Genomic DNA, 24,012 nt, shown 5'->3' on the forward strand with positions numbered 1-24,012 from the left:
TGTTTATCGTGGACTAAACATCTCGTATTTGGCGTGGAAGTGAAGAACACGCATGTGCGTGAGTGAACGTCTCATGCCCCATCTGTGAAGAGCCCAAAACAGCATTGATCCCTGCCCTGTGTGAGGATTGAACTCACAACCTTCAGATTATGAGACTGATGTGCTACCTGCTACGCTAACGAGTCAGGATGATGGCTGTTTGCCAGCTCATGTCGAAATGAACATTATATATATCAACATTATTTCCGTGTGACTGTTGTAACTCAGACCATATTCCCCCAAAAGATTAAAACCCAGGGCTGAAGAAAAGGGAAGATCTCATCTTCATAACTCACTGGGCAAGAGACAAGAACACCACGTGAAGTCATATAAAGCGCTTTAAACTGATGACCACAAAACCTTGAAACGTACATCAGGCAAACAACGTTCAGAAATGGAGTAAAAAGCAAGCGGGAGTTATAACTGAGCAGTCTAGTGTGGAACGTGTTGTGGGTGACAGGGGAAAGTCTCTCCCACTTTCATTATTCCACCCCAAGAGTGTCTGTCCTCTCTAGTACATAGAGGCAAAAGCTGAAGGATGCGGGTATCAATCCCGCTACCTCTCGCATTTGCTCTACCATTTGAGCTAATCCCCCTCACTATACTGTAGATCAGCTCCGTCCTGTGCACATTAAATCCCTCACGAGTCTTCGCACACACGTGAAAAACACACTTGAAATCAGGACACTCATGACCTCTCTGGCTCATTGGTCTAGGTTTGCTGTTTGGTTGCGAGAGGTCCCGGCTTCAAATTGTGGACAAGCCCTGTTTTATTCCATGATTACAAGAACATACGTCCAGCTCTCCTCATATTTTCTGCTTTTATGAAACGACTATAGTAGCACAGCAGAGCACGTATCGTGATCACGCCTCGCTCAGTATGAGGTTATAGCGAGGTGTTTTAGCTGGCGGGCTGTCTGCTGGTTTACAAGAACCGGTCGTGAAAAGATCTTCACTCGGACTTTATTCTGCTCTCATGACAGTGGAGGTGACTGTCAGTGCGCTTCACTGCTTTCTGAATCTGGCACACTGATGGAACAGAACTTCTCCATGAAATAAGTCCTGGATTTTCTCCTGTTCCAACAAGTTTCCCGTAACCTATCCTGTGGAAGGGTTTGGTTACAATTCTATGTAGAAAATGTGGCAGTGAGAGGACATCGCATTTTGAGACTTTAATTTGTTCAATGGGCATGTGCTCCTCGTTAGTATAGTGGTGAGTGTCCCTGCCTGTCATGTGTGAGACTGGGGTTTGATTCCCTGATGGGGAGACTGGTAACTTTTTAACTACCTCACTTCAGTTTTAAAAAAATGAATTTATTACTTAGACACGTGTCCAATGACATGACTTCTTTTCTTACGGGTGAGTAATTACAAGAGTATGATCCCCATTCATGGTGAAATGTTCAACATTCGGCAGTCTGTGCAGGAAGGAGCCCCTCTAAAAACACTATTTTGAAACACTACAGGGTTCACATGGGCACCCTCATCTACTGCTTGGCTCAGGTCAGCCCCCCACCATCAAGGACTTGAACCCAAGCCTCCAGCATCACTCAGTAGGGACCTAGCCTGTTGAGCTAAACGGAGTTCTCCCCTCAGCCCAGCGGCAATGGCCCTGCCATTACAGGGAAGGGCAGTGACATCACCACTCTGGTAAACCAGCTCTTACACACTCACTTGTGGCCGTATGCATTACACTCTCCCCGGCTTAACTCGCCATCTTCAGTGAAGGGCTATCCCATCCCACTTCTCACACCAATGTGACGCTCTGGGGTTCACGTGGGCACCCTCGCCTGCTGCCACATCAGGTCAGCCCCCAGCTGTCAGGGACTCAAACCCAGGTCTCTAGTGTCACTCAACAGGGACCCAGCCTGTTGAACTAAAGAGAGATCTCCTCTCAGCCTAGCGGCTGTGGTCCTGCTATTACAGGGTTCGGGCGGTTACGTCACCGCTCTGGTAAGCCGGCTCTTACACAATCACCGGTGGCTATATGCATTACAATTTATAATCACCAGCAGATTCAATAAGAAAACAAAAGGTAGGAAAACTCAGCTGTAGATGTTTTCTTCATGGGGTGTGTCCCTCCCCCGCCCTGAATTAGACGCTGGTCCATCTCAGGTCTGTGGAAAATCTCCACAGTCTGACTTGCTCCTGTACTGTCTCCATTGTGTGGTGGTGTCCAGGGAGATCAGTGAGAATAAGAATTCCAACGTACATGTACATATGGCAATAAAGTTCCCTACTCCTCTAGTCTACTCGTTTCAGATACACAGAGGATAAGAAGTGAGTTTGATATGTCTTCCTATCATCACATAACAAGAATGGACTTGGTCAGGATTTGAACGTAGAACTTCTCACATACTAAGCGAGAATCATACCCCTAGACCAACGAGCCACACAGTGCTCAGATTGTTTTCAATTTTTTTCGAAAGGGGCGATGATTCACTTGTGCCAGGATGTTATTTATTGACTTCAGCTCAGCCTTCAACACGACTGTGCCAGGCAGACAGGTGGTCAAGCTCAGGGGTCTGGGCCTCAGCAACTCCATCTGCAACTGGGTCCTGGACTTCCTGACAGGCAGACCCCAAGTGGTGAGGACTGGAAACAAAACCTCATCCCCTCTGATCCTCAACACAGGGGCCCCCCAGGGCTACTGCCTGAACTCACAGCTGTATTCTCTCTTTACACACGACTGTGTGGCCAGATTTAACAGCAACCGCATCACCAAGTCTGCCGATGACACCACAGTCATCGGTCTTATCAGCAACAGGGATGAAACCGCCTACAGGAGTGAGGTAGCAGAGCTGGTGGAGTGGTGCCACAACAACATCCTCAGACTTAACATCACCAAAACATAAGAGATTATAGTGGACTTCAGGAGGCACAGAGGACGTCACACACCCATCATCATTCACAGGGCTCCAGTCGAAACTGTCAGCACCTTCAGGTTCCTCGGCCTCCAGATCACTGAGAGGCTGAGCTGGCCAGAGAACACTGCTGCCATCCTCACTAAAGCCCACCAGCGCCTTCACTTCCTTAGACAGTTAAGGAAGTGGAGGATGAGCAAGATAACACTCACCAATCTTTACCGTAATCCGATTGAGAGTGTCCTGCCTGGTGGTGTTGCGGTGTGGTATGGTGGAGCCACAGGACAGGACAGAACAGCCATACAGAGGGTTGTGAGGTCTGACCAGAAAATCACTGGGACTGAGCCACCCTCCATTGACCAGATATATCTCAACCGCTGCCACAACTGGGCTCGGGACCAATTCACCCAGGCCACGATCTGTTTTCACCCCTGGGGTCTGGTAGATGGATTTTGAAAAGATTCAAAAACAGTTTCTTCCCCCAAGCAGCCCGCATCTTAAACAGCTCATATTCGCACCTGCACTGTAAGGTACTGCGCTGTCTGCACTGTGTCCTGTCTTGGCTGTATCAAAACGTCTATTGTCTCATTTATTGTCCATGTCTGTTTGTCTTTTGTGCCTATTTTTTTTCTCTACTGTTACTGGCTACAGCTAAACGAGTAAGCTTTCCAATACACTTGTTGTATATGGCAAATAAAAAATCTTGAATCAAAAATTCATAAACGATTTCAGCAGCTTGCTCTTTATTACGTGGCACCCACGTTTTATATTGCTCGCAGTCATGTACAGTATATACATATTCGTATGATGTATACTGTGTATATATATAGTATTTGTATGCATATGTATATGATGTATACTGTGTATATATATATTTTCTCATATACGAGTGTGATTTGGGCTTGAAACATATCATCTGGTAATGTAGCGAACAGCCGGCGATACCGGACAGCCCTTCCCTCCTGTGAGTCCTGTTGAAGCTCTGCTGTGCTGTTCTGTACCCTCACCCGCTGTGTGCTCGGCACTAACAGGATTATGTAATAATGGGTTGAAAGGGACACATTCTGACGTGGGTTTAATTAAGATTGACACCTGTGTGTTAGAAAATAAATAATCTATAAAATACATCGCAGACTTTCTCCTGTTTTAACAGCTTTCCCGTGGAAGGGTTAAGTTAGAGTTCTATAAATTGAAAATGTAGCAGTGAGATGTCACAGCGGTCAACATAACATTTTTATTGAGACAGAAGTCTGTCCTCTTTAGCACATAAAGCGCAGAAGCTGGAGGATGCGGGCATCGATCCCGCTACCTCTCGCATGCGAAGCGAGCGCTCTACCATTTGAGCTAATCCCCCTCGCTGTGCTTGGGGTGAGCTCCGGCCCGTGCACACAAAATTCTTGGGATAAATTTAGGACACGCGCGCTCCTCATTAGTATAGTGGTGAGTATCCCCGCCTGTCACGCGGGAGAGCGGGGTTCGGTAGCATTTTAACTACCTCACTCCAGTTTAAAAAAAACAACGCTTTAACTCCGTTAATTGTTCATTTACGTTGATTCTATGAATTGATTACTTGGCAATGAAATTATTTCTCTTCTTACGGGTGAGTAATTACAGGAGTTTGAGCCCCATTCAGGGAGAAATGTTAAACAATCGGCAATCTGTGCAGGAAGGAGCCCTTCTAAAAAGAGCACCGGGGCACAAGCTTGTCTTTAATCCCACTGACGGTCTTCACTAGAGGCGTGAGTTCAAACCACTCTTCTCACACGCGCTTGTTTCCCCTCGTGTGTGAAAGTGTTTCATGTGTGATTGAAAATGAGACAAACTCCAGTCTCCGGTTAGAGCTGAAACAGCAATCCAGAACATACCGCCTGCTTGAGCCTAGATCAGACTCAAAAATAAAATCGTTTTTTATTTATTATTGGATATTGTTTTTTAAATTAGTCCTCGGATAAACATTTAAACATTCCTTTTTTACTGAAATGGGATTCATAGTGGCAATCTTATTCCCACTGTAAAGGGAAACACTAATGTGATCCAGGGCTCCGCTCTGCCTCAGTCATCACTAGAGGGCGCCCCTGGTGCTTTGGGCTCATTGCAGTTGAGAACAGGTTCAGTACGGAGCAGCTGGCTGAGTTCAGCGGCCGTGTTGGTCATAATTAGTCCGTAGGCGGCGCACTAGTTTAACACGGAGCTGCGTGCTGACCACGGGCTGGACTGCAGTTAGTCCGCTCCTATCAGCTCCTTGCAGCTGACCCGGGGGGAGGAGATATATTACCTGTGAAATTAGGGAAGTTAGCCGTTTGCCTAACTGTTTGTGAACCAGTTAGATCAAGGACAAGCTGGTGCCTCGCAGCTCTCGGATTGGCTGTGTTCATCTCGGTAACGAACCAGGACATTTAAAAAAAAAGATTTGAAAGCCCCACATAACTTAACGGCCAGTTTCCTGTCAGACCTTTTAAACGCTTATCCGAAGAATAAACAATTCCGTTTCTCTTGAACAATTGCCGACAATTAAGAGAAACGCACTTCTTTATGAGTAAGATCTAGACGAGAAGAGGAGACACTTCTTTACACAAAGCATTGTGGGAGTGCAGGAGGGTGAGAGAGCTCTGCTCTGCGGTCTCGTCTTTGTGCTGACGGCAGGAGAGCTGCTGAGATAAGGAGTGTTCCATGAGCTGGGTCTCTGTCACTGAGATGATACAGAGATATCTGGGCTGTGTGGTTTGTCAGTACGCAGGACGAGGAGACGTGTGGAGCGGTAGGCATCCTTCTGCACCTCACGTGAAACCCTGTGTCTTCTAGTTTTGAAGAACACAAAACAGGTCACTAATGAAAGGAAGCCATTCAGCCAGTGTAGCCTGCTTGTTCATGAGCAATTCATTGATCTGAGTGTCTCATCCAGCTGATTCTGCTTGTTCCACCCCACCACCACCCTCTGTGTAAAGAAGAGCCTCTATCCTGACTGGAGAATCTCACCCAGCTTTGTCTTGAGATATGCTAGCGTATCGGCTTCAACAACATGGCTGGGCAGCTTGTTCCACACCCCCACCACCCTTTGTGTAAATAATTGCATCCTGTCCTGATTGGAGGATCTTAACCTGCAGCTTATTTATGTGTCAGTTATTAAGTTTATTCTACATCACTCTGCAAATCACACCTGGCAGCCCTCTGAAGCTCGGATAGTGTGCACAGTACCTGGATGGGAGATTCCTGTGAAAGCTAAGTTTGCTGCTGAAAGAGTTGTTAGTGGGGCCAGTAGGGGGGCGCTCACCCTGTGGTCTGTGTAGGTCCTAATGCCCCAGTACAGTGACGGGGACACTAGACTGTAAACAAGGCGCCGTCCTTCAGATTAGATGTAAAACTGAGGTCCTGACTCTCTATGGTCAGTAAAGACCCCAGAGTGTCTCTCAGAAAGATTAGGGGTGTGACCCCAGTGTCCTGGACAGACTTCCCCTGGTCTTTACCAGTCATGGCCTCCTGATAACCCCCCTCTCTGAACTGGCCTCATCACTCTGCTCTCCTCCCCACTGAGAGCTGGAGTGTGGTGAGAGTACTGGAGCATCATCCAGGTGGGGCTGCACTCTGGTGGTGGAGGGGATCCCCATTACCTGAAAATTGCTTTGAGTGGAGTGTCCAGCAAAGCGCTATAGAAATGTAAGAATTTTATTATCCAGTTGTTTCTTGAATGAGATCATTGAAACAGGGCAGGAGGTGTTTCTTTAAACAAAGGGTGGTGAGGGTGTGGATCAAGCTGTCGAATTTGATACGCTGGCTTCTCTGAAGAAATGTCCTGTTTAAATCCTGGAGTTAATATAGTAGTCGATTCTAAAAGTGCTACTAACAGTTTCACACTGGCCTCCATTGGTCCACCAGATGTGTCGCGATCCGTCCACAGAGCAGCTCAGACAGCTGCAAAAGAGCAATACTGAGTCACAATGAGATTTCGCAGAAGTGTTAACTTGCAATTAGCAGTAAACTCGTAATCTTGATTGACGCAATGATGCAATCACTATCTCCATCAGATGTGATCACCTGCTTGGTCTGATGAACAGCAGAATGATTATCTGATTATCTGAGAGAAGGGCAGTGCAGTATCAGCACACAGCTCTGCTGCAGGCTATGGGTTACAGACAAATCAAGCCCCCACCTCAAATAGTCCAGATCATGGCCGGTCAGTGTGTCTGCAGTAGGGCTGTCCAGTCCTGGTCCTGGAGGGGTCAGTCACTGTGTCTGCAGCAGGGCTGTCCAGTCCTGGTTCTGGAGGGGTCAGTGTGTCTGCAGCAGGGCTGTCCAGTCCTGGTTCTGGAGGGGTCAGTGTATCTACAGCAAGGCTATACAGTCCTGGTCCTGGAGGGGTCAGCCAGTGTGTCTGCAGCAGGGCTGTCCAGCAGTAGTTGTGGAGGGTCAGTCCTCAGTTTCCAGCAGTAGTTGGGGTCAGTCCTCAGTGTCCAGCAGTAGTTGGGGAGGGTCAGTGCTCTGTGTCCAGCAGTAGTTGGGGAGGGTCAGTCCTCCCTGTCCAGCAGTAATTGGGGAGGGTCAGTCCTTTGTGTCCAGCAGTAGTTGGGGTCAGTCCTCAGTGTCCAGCAGTAGTTGAGGAAGGTCAGTCCTCTGTGTCAAGCAGTAGTTGGGGAGGGTCAGTCCTCAGTGTCCAGCAGTAGTTGGGGAGGGTCAGTACTGTGTGTCCAGCAGTAGTTGGGTAAGGTCAGTCCTCTGTGTCCAGCAGTAGTTGTGGAGGGTCAGTCCTCAGTGTCCAGCAGTAGATGGGGAGGGTCAGTCCTCTGTGTCCAGCAGTAGTTGGGTAAGGTCAGTCCTCTGTGTCCAGCAGTATTTGGGGTCAGTCCTCTGTGTCCAGCAGTAGGTGGGGAGGGTCAGTCCTCAGTGTCCAGCAGTAGTTGGGGAGGGTCAGTACTGTGTGTCCAGCAGTAGTTGGGTAGGGTCAGTCCTCAGTGTCCAGCAGTAGTTGAAGAGGGTCAGTACTGTGTGTCCAGCAGTGGTTGAGGAGGGTCAGTACTGTGTGTCCAGCAGTATTTGGGGAGGGTCAGTCCTCAGTGTGCAGCAGTAGTTGGGGAGGGTCAGTCCTCAGTGTGCAGCAGTAGTTGGGGAGGGTCAGTCCTCAGTGTCCAGCAGTATTTGGGGAGGGTCAGTCCTCTGTGTCCAGCAGTAGTTGTGGAGAGTCAGTCCTCAGTGTCCAGCAGTAGTTGAGGAGGGTCAGTACTGTGTGTCCAGCAGTAGTTGTGGAGAGTCAGTCCTTAGTGTCCAGCAGTAGTTGGGGAGGGTCAGTCCTCTGTGTCCAGCAGTAATTGGGGAGGGTCAGTACTGTGTGTCCAGCAGTAGTTGCAGTGAGTGCTCTTTGTCCATTCAGAGAGTTAAAATGTGAAGTGGAACAAAAAAATCCTAAACTTTGTACCAACGGTCCTCAAAACTGCTGCCATTACCCCCGTGCCAAAAAAGCCTGACATGGCTCTCGACAATCTTAACAATTTTCACCCCATCTTCAATTTATCCTTTCTTAAAAAAAATCTAGAATGTGCTGTCATATTTCAGTTGCATAATCACCTCATGACAAACAACCTTTTCCAACCCCTCCAATCTGGCTTCAGTCAACTTCACAGCACAGAAACTGCCCTGGTCAAAGTCACTAACCATTTTCTAATAGCTTCTGATTCTGCTTCTCTTTCTATACTCATCCTTCTTGATCTCAGTGCTGCTTTTCACACTGTTGACCATGACATCTTATTTTCTCATCCTGAGACTGTTTGGAGTTTCTGACACTGCCCTCAAATGGTTCAAATCTTACCTCACTGATCGCTGTCACTTTGTCTCTCTTCATGGGTACAGGTCTGAAACTGGTCTTGTTAAGTCTGGTGTTCCTCAGGGCTCAATACTGGGGCCCATGCTCTTCACCATTTACATGTTACCACTTGGTCAGCTTTGAAGATCACATGGCCTCAGCTTTCATTTTTACACTGATGATACTCAAATATACATCCATACCAAACCTGACACTGATGTGGCTGTCTCTATTCTATCTAACTGCATCTCTGACATAAAAATTTGGATGACTCAAAACTTCCTTCATCTTAACTGTGACAAGACTGAAGTCATGCTTATTGGTACCCCCCATCAACTTCGTAAAGCCAATCCTGTAACCCTGTCTGTGGATGGCACTGTACTTGAACTTCAGTCTAAATTGAAAAACCTTGGGGGGATATTTGAAAAAAACCTGAAAAACCTGGGGGTGACAGGACCTTCTCCTGTTATGCCCCCAAGCTCTGGAACTCTCTCTAAACTCCTTCAAATCAAGACTCCAAACCTTCTTCTTCAGAAAAGCCTTTACTTAACTGGTTCCATTCTTCACCCCTCTGCTCTTCTTAGTACCACCATCCACGGTCTCTTCTGTATATTGTAATTGTGTTTTATCTTCTGCATTCTTTTTATTTATTGTTGTTGTCATCCTGTAAAGCGCTTTGAGAAGCCACCTTTAAAGGTGCTATATAAAATAAAGTTTATTATTATTATTATTATTATTATTATTATTATTATTATTATTATTATTATTATTATTATTATTATAAACTTTCAAAATGACAGAAATCTGCAGCATGTTATATAACTGCATCAGTTTTCAGTGATGTTACTATGAGAAAAGAGAGAAACTGGGGAGCCGCAGGTTGAGGGAACCGGGTGGTTATACCGTGAGAAACTACTGTATAGTGGAACCTTCTGCTGGCAGAGATCTGGCTTGTGTAGGAAGTATCTCTGGGCTCTGTGCTTCCTCTTTTCTGAGAAAGAGGCAGAGGTGTGTCACTGGCTGAGGCTGCTGATGACGACCCTGAACCTTCACTGGCCCCAGCAAACTTCCTTTCACAAGCTCTCACTGTGTAAAACACCTTATCTGAACACAGATCTGAACCATAAGTGCTGGGAGACTGAACAGCTCTGTACTGACCTCCACAGAGGAGTGCTCCATCGCACACTGAGAGAGGCTCCGTACAGACCAGCACCAGCTTCTGGCCTGACCATCCCAGATGATGATGAGAATGATTTTCCTGCCACTTCTGCTTGGGGTCATGACCCTGAAGTCGTTGGAGGGTAAGGAGAAAAGGAGAAATTCGGGAACCATTTAGTGCAGTCACTGACAGTTTTATCCTCTCTCAGTGTTAATGTACTGAAGTGTCCAGTCAGTCAGTGTGTCTGTATGAACCCCTCTCTCTCAGTGCAGTGTTAATGTACTGGAGTGTCCAGTCAGTGTGTCTGTATTAACCCCTCTCTCTCAGTGCAGTGTTAATGTACTGGAGTGTCCAGTCAGTGTGTCTGTATTAACCCCTTTCTCTCAGTGCAGTGTTAATGTACTGGAGTGTTCAGTCAGTCAGTGTGTCTGTATGAACCCCTCTCTCTCAGTGCAGTGTTAATGTACTGGAGTGTTCAGTCAGTCAGTATTCTCTCTCTCTCCAGTGTCCAGCTCTCCTCTGTCCAGGAGCTCTATAGTGGGGGGTGAGGATGCTGGCGATGGACTCTGGCCGTGGCAGGTGTTCCTCCTGGTGAAGAAGACCAATGGGAGCCTCAGCCAATGTGGGGGCTCCCTGATCAGCAAGCACTGGGTTCTGACTGCGGCTCACTGTTTTAAAGGGTGGGTGTGGCGCAACACTGACTGACTGGTCATCTGTATGTCAGTGACACTTTTGCTAGCTCCTGTCTGTCAAGCTATGGTAAATGGGGGTCCTAGTGTATAGCGCCTCCTGGAGGTTGGATAGCTCATTTAAGAATTAAGAAATTTTGATTTACGGTTATGCAAAACATTATCTTGGTGAAAACACTTAGAAAGTGAGACCAAGCTCTTTGCGTTTCATAGCTTATTGACGTGAGTGTCACATTTACTATCTTGAAAGCAGCCAGGACATCAGCTCCATCAACATGGCTGTGGAACTTGTTGTGGAACTTGTTGCACACTCCCACCACCCTCTGTGTAAAGAAGAACCTCCTGTCCTGACTGGAGGGTCTCACCCAGCTGTGTCTGGAGAGAAGCCAGGGTATCGGCTTCAACAACATGGCTGGGCAGCTTGTTCCCCTCACCCACCATCCTCTGTGTAAAGAAGTGCCTCCTTTTCAGCATTAAGGACATAGTGTCTGCCTTGCTGTGGTAAGACTGAGGAATAGCATAATCTGTAGTAACGTCTTCTCCTGGGTTTTTCTCTTAGCTACATAGACATAAAGTCTTCCCATGTGTATCTGGGTGCCTACGAGCTCGATCTGCCCAGCTCACACCAGGTGAACCGCAACATGGCTGATTTGGTCATCCACAGCAAGTACACCATCACAAGAAAGGGCTACGACATCGCCCTGGTGAAGCTGGATCGCCCCGTGCCGCTGTCCCGTTTCATCCAGACTGTCCCTCTGGCCGAGCCCTCGGACCTCTTCACCAGCCGCAGTGACTGCTGGGTCACTGGCTGGGGGCGGGTCCAGCAGAACAGTAAGGAGATCTGACTCTTTTTAGCCTCTGAGAGAGCTGGGCTGCAGGGCAGCACAGTGTAAAGCAGTCCTCTCTGTCTCTACCCAATCACGGTGCGGGGCAGTCTGTCTCTAACCAATCACAGAGCAGTCTGTCTGTCTTTATCCAATCACAGTGCAGGACAGTACAGTCTTTCACCAATCACAGTGCAGTCTGTCTGGAACCAATCACAGAGGGAGGCAGCCTGTCTTTAACTAAGCACAACACCGGGCTGTAGGGCAGCACAGTGCAGATTGAATCACACAATATCACTCAATATCACACTTCAAACACACAATAAAACAATCACACAGTCACACTGAAATCACAATATCACACAATCACATAATCACATTTAAATCACAAATTCATAAAATCAATAGGAGTTATCTTGTTACCCTACAGTCCATTTAGTCTGAGCTTGGTCATATTGAAACCCTACAGTCCCGAGATCACTGGTTCAGTCTGGTCTTGGTCATATTGTAACCCTACACTCCCGAGATCTCAGCTGATCACAGAGATGAGTTTGAATCTCAAAGGGACAGGTAAAGGTCCATTCTATGCTTTGGTTCTGGAGCCTTCTTCAGGTGTCAGGTGTCAGAAAAGCATTTCTTTTCTCTAGCTTTAAGCATGGAATGGACCTTTACTTGTCCCTCTGATGCCTGCGCCTGCTGACGTAGATCCCTACTCAAACGTCTTGAGCTTGAATCGGTCCTGGTTAGGGTCAACTTGCTGCACAGCAGTGTCCCTGTGGCAGGCTTTGCTGTCAGTAATGTTGAAGTTCTTCTGTTGCTACTGAGGGGATCTCAAATGCACAGAACCAGTTGACTCACTGAAACCACTGCTTGACCTCTGCTGCCCTCTGAATTAACCCCACAGCGAGAAGTGAGAGCTGTCTCCTGGAGATCTGAGCAAGAGACGGGTCTCTGGGAACAGAGGTCAGGTCCTACAGTTTCGGTGAACACAGATGCTGAGCAAGTCATATAATTCCTGAACTCTCTCTCTCCTGTCCGCAGGCAAACTTCCCTTCCCTCACACTCTCCAGAGAGTCAAGATTCCCATCCATGACCCGGAGTCCTGCAAGAACGTGTATCCGAACATGAAGACCAGCATGATCTGCTGTGGAGGTCAATACAAGAGCACCTGCAAAGTGAGTGTGGGGCCCTTTGTCGTTTGTTATTTGGTGGACATGCTTGTCTATAATCGTGTGAAGGGTGTAAATGTGGAAGGATGTGAGGCAGTTTGGTAGGAAGCTGATCTGACTCTTCCTTAGAACATTGTCCTCAGTAAGGAAGGTCAGTAAACGGGTATTCATGATCCTGCAGAACACCCTCCCCAGGTTACTGTTCACACAGGTGCCTCTGTAATTGCTAGGGTCAAGTCTTGCCAGGTCTCAGGGAAAGACCCGGCGCTCAGTACCGGGCTGAAGAGTGTGAGCAGGGCCTGCTGCAGCTCCGAGCTTATGAGTCTCACCATCTCCTCGTTGACTCCAACTTGGCCAAAGATCACTCTTGGTCGAAAGGCCTGGAGTTTGTCTAATAGCTCCAGCCTTGAGCTCTCTCTGTCTCTCTGTCTCTCTCTCTCTCCAGGGAGACTCCGGAGGGGCTCTGGTCTGTAAGAAGGGAAACCGCTGGGTCCAGGCTGGGATTGTCAGCTATGGGAAGGGCTGTGAACTGCCCATCCCCCCCAAGATCTTCACCCGGGTCACCAGCTACAGGCCCTGGATCAAGACGCACAGCGGAGTCTCCGTTTCTGAGTGATGTCTGGGGACAGCGCCCCCACCTGGCTCTGAGGCTTCACTGCATCCTGTCCCATCCAGAGAGAGAGATCAACTGAAATCAACACAGGCTTCTCATTCTCCCCAAGCCTGCCTCTGTGCCTCCTTTCTGTGCTTTTTCTCTCTCATTGTGTCTCCTGGTGTGTGTGTTTATTACTGAGGGATTCTCTATCTCCTCTCTCTCACTGTGTCTCCTGTCCTGTTGTGAGTGTTAATTCCTGAGAGATTCTCTGTTATCTTCTCTCTCACTGTGGCTCCTGTCACACTGTGTCTCCTATCCTTTTGCATGTTTATCACTGTGTAACTACAGTATATCTCTTCTCTCTGGTGTGATTTTTAGCTTTGCTCTTCCTGCTGTGAGTTATCAGTTGCACTGTAACTCTGTCAACAGCTCAATAAAACGTCAAGCATTCAAGTTCCTGGTCTGGGGACTGAAGTTATTCAGAGGATAATCAGTGAAGTTCAGAGTGAACCTAGTGAAAGGGGAGAGTGTCTGAGAGTGAAGAGTTGTGTTAGATCTGTCCCATGTGTAAGTGTGACTTCATTTATCAAGCAACAACATGTTATTTCACTTAGATTTAAGTGTTATTATTAAATATTTCTAATAATCTTTGTATGATGTGTCCAGGCAGCACGGGCATCTCTGTAAATGCAGATATATGTTGCTCAGAGACCCCTCTGATAAGGGGATCCATCTAAGTGAAATATAGTATAGATGGGCTCCATTGTGTCTGCAGTCTGTTTCACCCCGGAACAACGGGTCAGAGGACAATGTCTGGCACTCAAAGGAAGACCCATCAATGGGGGACCTGAGGCTGGGTTCCAGAATTATACATGATGACATCCTGACCAATCATCAGCTGTGATGTCTACCCTTAAAATCTAACACCCAGTTCATTTTTCATGGGTCAACTCACTGCCTGCTCTTCTCTCTCTAACTGAAATAGCAATTTAACTTTTCCTTCCAAGTGTCTGTGAGCTTCAACTTTCAGGACTTTAACTTTTCTCCTAGACACCAGGCCAAGAGAATGAGTCAGTAAAAAGCAGAATTCTGCCTGAGAAATGCATTCTGACACAGAAGAAATCTTGCGCTCACAAACCCACAGTTACTTTCACCAGATCAGTGAAAGAAGATAATTGGATTCCTTCTTTTTGTTGAAATCCTGAATACTCGAGCATATTCAGCACTGGGACAAATCAACTTCTCCCACCTGTCTGCCTTGTAGCCGACCCAAGATGACAAGTATGCACAGATAGTTTCTAAGGAGATGTCCCCAGAAACTCTAGGCTTCCTCTCTTCCTCTTTCAGGCAAAACGTCTCTCAGGACCCTATGCAGACGACACAATCGAAGGGAGTGAACACACACGGGGGGAGACGAGGAACTGGGCTGGTAGAGGAACCGGGGTGGGGGCGTGACAAAGGTGCTCTGGGGGGTGTGGTCCAGGCGTACAGTCCCAAAGGGAGTCCAAAGGGAAGTCCAGTGCAGGCGAAGGTCCAGAGCCGGGTGATAAATACAAGATGAACAAAACAAAGTTAAAAACCGGAGTGGGATCCGGCGAAGGGATGGGGGAAAGAAAGGGGGAACGGAACCAGGCGCTCCAGGTCCCGGGTTCGGCTGGTTCAGGACACGTAGGAGGCGAATGCCAACTGAGCAGCCGACGTAGGGAGACTTGGTGATAGGTGAGCCTCCGGGTGCCTGTGTTCCAATGCAGAGCCCGGAACAGAGTGAGCGTCTGGCTTTTAAAGGTGGGCTGGAACAGGGAGCAGGTGCACAAAATCAGTTAAAAAAGTGAACGAGCCGGAGCGCCCTTAAAGGGGAGGGACTACGATTGTGACACCTTGTATTTAATTACTTAATTACTTAATTGTAATTACAATTGTACTGAAGGAGTAGCTGCCAAGTCAGACCGCAGACCAATGAAGCCAAGCTCCTCCTTCTCAGTGGGAAGTTTGAACTCACTGAGGATGACTGGCCAACGGATCTTGGAGTATAAAATTTCTTTATTCACATCATAATTCTCAAGAGATTAACTATTATTCCAAACAAATGTGAGTTCACGATAGTAAATGCATATTTGCATGTATGAGATAATATGGATGTGAGGGAAATATGAAACCTATTTGCTAAACGAGAAAAGGTTTAATGTTGAAAAGTTAAAACTCTGAAATACTAAAATACTCAAAATTTCCAATTGTAAATAATAACCCTCACATCACTACATTGGGAACATTGTGTTGAGCTGTAATCTTGTTTTTATTATAATTTGAATTTACTAAAGAGGGAGGAGAGCAAGTGAAATTTAAAATTTGTTTTTGTTAATTAACAATGTGACTGAATATGTGACAGCATTTTTATCTTAAGACTGCAGGTCAAAACCAAAGCATTCAATTTTGCCTTGTAATCCACACAGTCTCGCACATATAGTACCCCTCAGACACACCGAGACATATACTGCACACTCACAAGACTGTGGAGCTGCTTCTCCTCGAGCAGATTTAGCTAAAGATCTGAGATATCCTGCTGCCTTTGCATCTGTCCCTTAAACACTGGCTGTAAAACACTAGTGCAGCATCATTCCCATAGAGTATTGTGGACAGGTTTAGACATCTCTTTACAGGAAGCTATTTCTGCTCTAGATTCAGTCCTGAGAAGTGCATGTAGATGCATTCTGGAAATAAGGGAGTGCCCTGCACTGACTCGTTGAAGGAATTGAGTCTCTTTAGTCTGAAGGGAGTGTCCTACACTGACAGGCTAGATGAACAGAATCTCTTTAGTCTGGGTGGAGTGTTTTATACTGGCAAGATGAAGAAATGAACATTTTTAGTCTTGAACAGAGAAGACCAAGAGGGGACATGATCCAAGTATTCAAAAGCCTCCAAGACAAAGTCAACCCAGTGGACGTCTTTAAAAGGAACAGTAATCAGAGGACCAGTGGAAACTCCAGGGAAGAGCACCTGAAACAGAAAAGAGGAGACACTTCTTTACACAAAGCATTGTGGGAGTGCAGGAGGGTGAGAGAGCTCTCTGCTCTGCGGTCTCGTCTTTGTGCTGACGGCATGAGAGTTGCTGAGATAAGGAGTGTTCCATGAGCTGGGTCTCTGTCACAGAGATGATACAGAGATATCTGGGCTGTGTGGTTTGTCAGTACGCAGGACGAGGAGACGTGTGGAGTGATAGGCATCCTTCTGCACCTCACGTGAAACCCTGTGTCTTCTAGTTTTGAAGAACACAAAACAGGTCATGCCTTTCACTAATGAAAGGAAGCCATTCGGACAGTGTAGCCTGTTTGTTCATAAGCAATTAATTGATCTGAGTGTCTCTTCCAGCTGATTCTGGAAAGAAGCCATGGTATTGGCTGCTTGTTCCACCCCACCACCACCCTCTGTGTAAAGAAGAGCCTCCTGTCTGGACTGGAAGATCTCACCTAGCTGGGCCTTAAGAGAATCCAGGGTATCAGCTTCAACAACAGGGCTGGGCAGCTTGTTCCACACTCCTACGATTTGTGTAAATCATTGCATCTTGCCCTGATTATAGGATCTCATCCAGCAGCTTATTTATGTGTAAATTATTAGGTTTAAACTATATCACCCTACAACTCACAACTGGCAGGCCTCTGAAGCTCAGCAGGTGTGAGCCTGGTCAGAACCAGGATGGGAGACCCCTGGGAAAGCTAAGGCTGCTGCTGGAAGAGGTGTTAGTGGGACCAGTAGAAAGTGCTCACCCTGCGGTCTGTGTGGGTCCTAATGTTCCAGTATAGTGACTGTGAGAGACCCCAGGAGCTGCTGGGTAGTCGTTTCTCCAGGGGCTACTGGGTAGTTTCACCAGAGGGATCTGAGTAGGTGATTCTTCAGGGGTTGCTGGGTAGTCGTTTCTCCAAGGCCTGCTGGGCTTGGCGTCTCACCAGGGGATGCTGGGTAATCATTTCCTTAGGGGCTGCTGAGTATTACTTTCTCCATGGACTGCTGTGTAGTAATTTGTTTCTTGCAACAAGTATTTATTTTGAGCATATTTTATAGATTGCCTTTCATAGTGCTGTACAGGAAAACAATCAAATGACAGAGAACTTCAACTTTCAACAAATTTTTTAACCTAGAATATCAAAAGAACAAGATATGAAAATATTGACTGGTTACTGTCTCAGTCATGCATCCTGCGTCTGCAGTTCCTCTTCCAGAGCCCAGAACTCTCCGCAAGGTGAAACTGCCCATTCTAACAGAGCAGGAGTGTGAGAAATTCATGCCGATTAAAGACACGATGACCTGCGCTGAAAAAGGGGCTGTGGGAACCTGCCCTGTGAGTCATGGGGAGGCTGAAGGAGAGTAGGACTGTGGGATAGAGGTCTCTATGGCTGTTGGACTGTGGGATAGAGGGCTCTAGGGCTGTTGGACTGGGAAAGAGGGCTTTAGAGCTGTTGGGCTGTGGGATAAAGGGCTCTAGGGCTGTTGGACTGTAGGATAGAGGTCAGTAGAGCTGTTGGATTGTAGGATAGATGTCAGTAGAGCTGTTGGACTGCAGGATAGAGGGCTCTAGAGCTGTTGGAGTGCAGGACAGTGAGCTGTAGAGCTGTAGGTTAGAGGGCTCTAGAGCTGTTGGACTGTGGGACAGAGGGCAATAGAGCTATTGGATTGTAGGTTAGAGGGCTCTCTAACACTCCTGTCCTGTTATGTGTTTATTACTGAGTGACACCTCTCTCTGGTGTTACTTTTAGCATTACTCTACTCTACCTGGTGTTAAAGATCAGTTGAGCTGTAGCTCAGTTAACAGTTAAAAAAAACTGCAAGTATTCAGACTCCATGATCCACTTTTATTGAGTGATCAGGGCATGTCTCTGACTGAGTGACCAGGGCAGGATTCTGACTGAGTGACCAGGGCAGGACTCTGAGTGACCAGACAGGAATCTGACTAAGTGACCAGAGCAGGAATCTGACTGAGTGACCAGGCAGGACTCTGACTGAGTGACCAGGGCAGTATTCTGACTGAGTGACCAGGGCAGAAATCTGACTGAGTGACCAGGGCAGGACTCTGAGTGACCAGACAGGAATCTGACTGAGTGACCAGGCAGGACTCTGACTGAGTGACCAGGGCAGTATTCTGACTGAGTGACCAGGGCAGGGCTCTGACTGAGTGACCAGGGCAGTATTCTGACTGAGTGACCAGGCAGGACTCACATTCACTGACCATAGGAGGAAAAAGACCTTGTTGTATTGAAGACTTTGCTGAATTTGTACTGTGGTTTTCCTCTGCTGTCTCATGTCTGAGGCTACCATAATCAGTAGAACGAGCCCCTCTCGTATCTCGGGCTGATCTCTGAGCTGTGGTCTGCTCTGCCCCTCTGAGAAGAGCGTCTCTTGGTTGCAGGAGGATCAACAGCACAGAGACCAGCCCTGCAGTGTGGCAGTCTAGCTGCTCTGTCTTCTGTCTGCTGTGACACAGGGCGAGCAGCTGCAGCTCAACACGAGTCACCGAGGAGAGGAGTCCTTTGGGAGTTAGCAGCTAATTAATCACTGTGTGCTCTGTGTGAGTGTTAATGTGCATGTGTGATTGTGCTCTGTGTGAGTGTTAATGTGCATGTGTGATTGTGCCCTGTGTGTGTGTTAATGTGCATGTGTGGTTGTGCCCTGTGTGTTAATGTGCATGTGTAATTGTGCTCTGTGTGAGTGTTAATGTGTGTGTGATTGTGCTCTCTGTGTGTTAATGTGCGTGTGTGATTGTGTTTTCTGTGTGTACTAATGTGCATGTGTGATTGTGCTCTGTGTGTTAATGCGCATGTGTGATTGTGCTCTGCGTGTTAATGTGCATATGTAATTGTGCTCTGGTTGTTAATGTGTGTCTGTGTGATTGTGCTCTCTGTGTGTTAATGTGCGTGTGTGATTGTGTTTTCTGTGTGTACTAATGTGCATGTGTGATTGTGCTGTGTGTGTGTTATTGTGCATGTGTGATTGTGCTCTGTGTGTGTTAATTGCATGTGTGATTGTGGATATGTGATTGTGCATGTATGATTGTGCTCTTGGCCTTGGTAGAAGCCTCAAACTCCACTGTTTTTCTTTATTCAGAACCTGGGTGTAGACTCCAGGGGAATTGGGCCTAGCACAGCCTGTCCCAGAGCTCACAATAGCAGCCAAGACCCACTGACAATCCTTCTTACAGACCAGTCAGAGTCTCCCTGCAGAGAGAGAATCTGCCCATACATTACTTCTGCTCCTTGATCACTGTTAACCTGCACTCATGAAGACAGTCACTAACTCAGTTCAGTCTCGGTGAGCCTTCAGGTGCTCCAGGTGTCTTCAGTCAGGAGCACAGACCCAGCAGTCTGATTCACCTGGCAACTGTCTGAGGGAATTAACTAAAAGTGTTTTATTATAAGTTTGTATTATATCTTATTAACTATATATCATTTTACTAAATCCGTCTCAGGATACCTGGTCTCAAAAGATTACATTGCCACATGATGTCTTTACGCACAGCTGACATAGTTCTCAGGGAAATGACCAAGTGACCTCTCCTGGAACAAAGGGTCAATTCAGCAGAAGGGGCTGCTTGTCACGCAAGCCAGCAGTAAAGAATATATATGTAATGGTCAGCTTTTTAGAATGACCACGTATAGCCACAATGCAAGCAGAGAGTCATGTGAGAATGTATCTTGTATTGTTTGTTCCACTATATAATGGAGCACTGTAAACACTGGTTTTTAAGTGTTGTGCCACACGACGCAAGACTTCCATATGCATGAATATGAAGAAAAATGACTTTCAACACACAAACACTCAGCTGATGCCATTGTTTCTGGCACTACATGTCCTTCCCACCCTGCCTGAACTTGGCACACACCATGCTGTGTGCGGAGTGGTGGCTCTGTGGCTCAGGATCTGCGCCTGTGGCTGGGAGGTTGCCAGTTCAAATCTCGCAGCCAGCAGAGGAATCCTACTCCGTTGGGCCCCTGAGCGAGGCCCTGAACCCCAGCTGCTCCAGGGGTGCTGTATAAATGGCTGACCCTGTGCTCTGACCCCCAGCTTCTCTCCCTGTCTGTGTCTCTCATGGAGAGCAGGCTGAGGTCTGTGACAAGATAATTCCTAATGCAAGAAATTGTAAAGGGTTAATAAAGTGATAAAGTTAGTAAAGTGATTATGCTGTTCTGAGATTATAGCCAGCAGCCATATCACCCTGCAACTCACAACTGGCAACCCACTGAAGCTAAGCAGGTGTGAGCCTGGTCAGTACCTGGATGGGAGACCTCCTGGGAAAAACTAAGGTTGCTGCTGGAAGAGGTGTTAGTGGGGCCAGCAGGGGGCGCTCACCCTGCGGTCTGTGTGGGTCCTAATGCCCCAGTATAGTGATGGGGACACTATACTGTAAACAGGTGCCGTCCTTCGGATGAGACGTAAAACCGAGGTCCTGACTCTCTGTGGTCATTAAAAATCCCAGGGCGCTTCTCGAAAAGAGTAGGGGTGTAACCCCGGTGTCCTGGCCAAATTTCCAATTGGCCCTTACCAATCATGGCCTCCTAATAATCCCCCTCTATGAATTGGCTACATCACTCTGCTCTCCTCCCCACTGATAGCTGATGTGTGGTGAGCGTTCTGGCGCACTATGGCTGCCGTCGCATCATCCAGGTGGATGCTACACACTGGTGGTGGTGGAGGGGAGTCCCCATTACCTGTAAAGCGCTTTGAGTGGAGTGTCCAGAAAAGCGCTATATAAGTGTAAGCAATTATTATTATTATTATTATATTAATGCTATCAGAGGTACCTAAACTGACCACTAGAGGGAGTCGGTGTCATTTCCACAAGCTCCAGGCAATTCCTGCTCTGCCTCTGACAGGTGGTGCTGTGAAACCCCCAAGGACAGTCTCTCCACAGAAGACAGAAGGGCAGGGCAGAGAGGGGAGAAACACACTGTGAATTACACCACGAAACAGAGCGCTTGAAAAAACAATCAGCAAGGAAGAATCCGAACAGCAAGGAGAGTCCTTATATTTCTACTAGACCCATCTGAATGAGCCAATATTTCCACTAGACCCATCCTGTGCCTGAGCTGAACTCCAACCCTCCAAGAGACACTACAGCATAGGGACCAGGATCCTACCGTTGTGTTCGTATTTTCACACGTGGAGGTTTTGTGATTATGGTCTGTATCGGGTACTTAACGAGAATGTCTTGTCTAGGGATATTGAAAACATCCGTCGCTTATCGGGGATCATCCTGGTCTAGCTGAGGGGTGCAATGTGGAACTGGGGGTGCACAATGGCTCTCCCAGTGGGTACAATGCCAGCTCTTCACAGGGCCGTAGGGAAAGGGCACAGTCTGGAGGTGCTCGTGTGTCAGTAACCTGCTGGCCTCTGCGGAGGGGGGAAGAAGACAAACGTCCTAGAAAATAGCTGTTGAAACCTGGGGAGAGCAATCCAGCTCAGGAGCCAGGAACCTCAGAGGGAGCAGCAGTGCTAACTTTGAGGTTCACTGTGACCTACCACCATCACCAGATATCCAGACTCAACTCAGCAAAGCTCGCAGGCGTGAGGCCTGATCTCTGTGTCAGAGCTTCATTTACACACACTGCAGCAGGTGTCCCAACTGGGATCCTGATCTCTGTATCTGAACTGGAGGACTGGTTCTCCTGAACTACTGCTGGACACTGAGGACTGACCCTAATTTACTGCTGGACACTGAGGACTGACCCTCCCCAACTACTGCTGGACACAGAGGAATGACCCTCCCCAACTACTGCTGGACACAGAGGACTGACCCTCCCCAACTACTGCTGGACACAGAGGAATGACCCTCCCCAACTACTGCTGGAGACAGTAATCTGACACCCTGCGTCGGACGGATTCGAGTTTGTCTTCCTACTGGTTCTCACTGAACTTTTTGGTCCGAAGAGACCATGACTTTCTGGACAGGAGGCTGGAGCTCAGCAACACCCAGCAGCTCCAATTGATTAGCCACCATAATATTTGTAGTTCCCAGCTAAAGCCTATAAGCCAGAACTACAAATACCAGGAAGCTGTGTGTGGAAACTGAGGGCCAAATGATAGTTTCACGGGGTTGAGTGCTCACGGCTGTTTCCCATTGGCCACCTGGATCTTGTGTATATAAGGGCTCTAGGGCTGCTTCTTTTGGACACTAGCAGCAGAGTGCAAACACTCTCCCACTATGGGGAGTTCTGGGTGTTTTGAGCTTCAGCTATTTCTTTATCATGCTGCTATAAAACGCATTTGCAGTTTTATAGTGTCTTTCAGCCTGAAGGATTCCAGTGCCCCCCAGGAATCCACATCCTCCCACACTGAACACACTGAAGTACAGCCTTATCCAGGCCACACAAATCAGGAGCAGGAGAGAGAAACTGCTGCACCAGGGGGATTAAGTGTGAATTTAAGGGAGGACAGACTGTGCAATTCAGAAGGAGGTTATTCATAACATGGGGGTGCACACCTCTACTCTTACTGACAGTGTCCTGGGGTCTGTACTGACCAGCAGTCAGGACACCCCTACTCTTACTGACAGCATCCAGGGATCTGGACTGACCGGTAGTCAGGACACCCCTACTCTTACTGACAGTGTCCTGGGATCTGTACTGACCAGTCAGGACACCCCTACTCTTACTGACAGTGTCCTGGGATCTGTACTGACCAGTCAGGACACCCCTACTCTTACTGACAGTGTCCTGGGATCTGTACTGACCAGCAGTCAGGACACCCCTACTCTTACTGACAGTGTCCTGGGATCTGTACTGACCAGTCAGGACACCCCTACTCTTACTGACAGTGTCCTGGGATCTGTACTGACCAGTCAGGACACCCCTACTCTTACTGACAGTGTCCAGGGATCTGTACTGACCAGCAGTCAGGACACCCCTACTCTTACTGACAGTGTCCTGGGATCTGTACTGACCAGTCAGGACACCCCTACTCTTACTGACAGTGTCCTGGGATCCTTACTGACCAGCAGTCAGGACACCCCTACTCTTACTGACAGTGTCCTGGGATCTGTACTGACCAGCAGTCAGGACACCCCTACTCTTACTGACAGTGTCCTGGGATCTGTACTGACCAGTCAGGACACCCCTACTCTTACTGACAGTGTCCTGGGATCTGTACTGACCAGCAGTCAGGACACCCCTACTCTTACTGACAGTGTCCTGGGATCTGTACTGACCAGTCAGGACACCCCTACTCTTACTGACAGTGTCCTGGGATCCTTACTGACCAGCAGTCAGGACACCCCTACTCTTACTGACAGTGTCCTGGGATCTGTACTGACCAGCAGTCAGGACACCCCTACTCTTACTGACAGTGTCCTGGGATCTGTACTGACCAGTCAGGACACCCCTACTCTTACTGACAGTGTCCTGGGATCTGTACTGACCAGTCAGGACACCCCTACTCTTACTGACAGTGTCCTGGGATCTGTACTGACCAGCAGTCAGGACACCCCTACTCTTACTGACAGTGTCCTGGGATCTGTACTGACCAGTCAGGACACCCCTACTCTTACTGACAGTGTCCTGGGATCTGTACTGACCAGTCAGGACACCCCTACTCTTACTGACAGTGTCCTGGGATCTGGACTGACCAACAGTCAGGACACCCCTACACTTACTGACAGTGTCCTGGGATCCGGACTGACCGGTAGTCAGGACACCCCTACTCTTACTGACAGTGTCCTGGGATCTGGACTGACCAGCAGTCAGGACACCCCTACTCTTACTGACAGTGTCCTGGGATCTGTACTGACCAGCAGTCAGGACACCCCTACTCTTACTGACAGTGTCCTGGGATCTGGACTGACCAGCAGTCAGGACACCCCTACTCTTACTGACAGTGTCCTGGGATCTGTACTGACCAGCAG

The 24,012-nt window shown here is 47.9% G+C and overlaps 1 protein-coding gene and 1 non-coding gene across 2 annotated transcripts; one reads left to right on the forward strand and one right to left on the reverse strand.

Moving 5' to 3' along the window:
* Window positions 1–4,184: 4,184 nt before the first annotated feature.
* On the reverse strand, window positions 4,185–4,257 carry trnaa-cgc (transfer RNA alanine (anticodon CGC)). Its single transcript has one exon. It is a non-coding gene; the product is annotated as a tRNA-Ala (tRNA).
* A 5,522-nt stretch (window positions 4,258–9,779) lies between these two features.
* LOC138238339 (serine protease 27-like) lies at window positions 9,780–13,583 on the forward strand. Its single transcript, XM_069188646.1, has 5 exons — window positions 9,780–9,995; window positions 10,359–10,533; window positions 11,102–11,373; window positions 12,408–12,541; window positions 12,981–13,583. The coding sequence occupies exons 1-5, from the start codon at window positions 9,932–9,934 to the stop codon at window positions 13,149–13,151; spliced, it is 816 nt and encodes a 271-aa protein (XP_069044747.1). The 5' UTR covers window positions 9,780–9,931; the 3' UTR covers window positions 13,152–13,583.
* Window positions 13,584–24,012: the final 10,429 nt, after the last annotated feature.

This window comes from Lepisosteus oculatus, chromosome 4, assembly GCF_040954835.1.
Source record: "Lepisosteus oculatus isolate fLepOcu1 chromosome 4, fLepOcu1.hap2, whole genome shotgun sequence".
NCBI classification, from domain to species: Eukaryota; Metazoa; Chordata; class Actinopteri; order Semionotiformes; family Lepisosteidae; genus Lepisosteus; species Lepisosteus oculatus.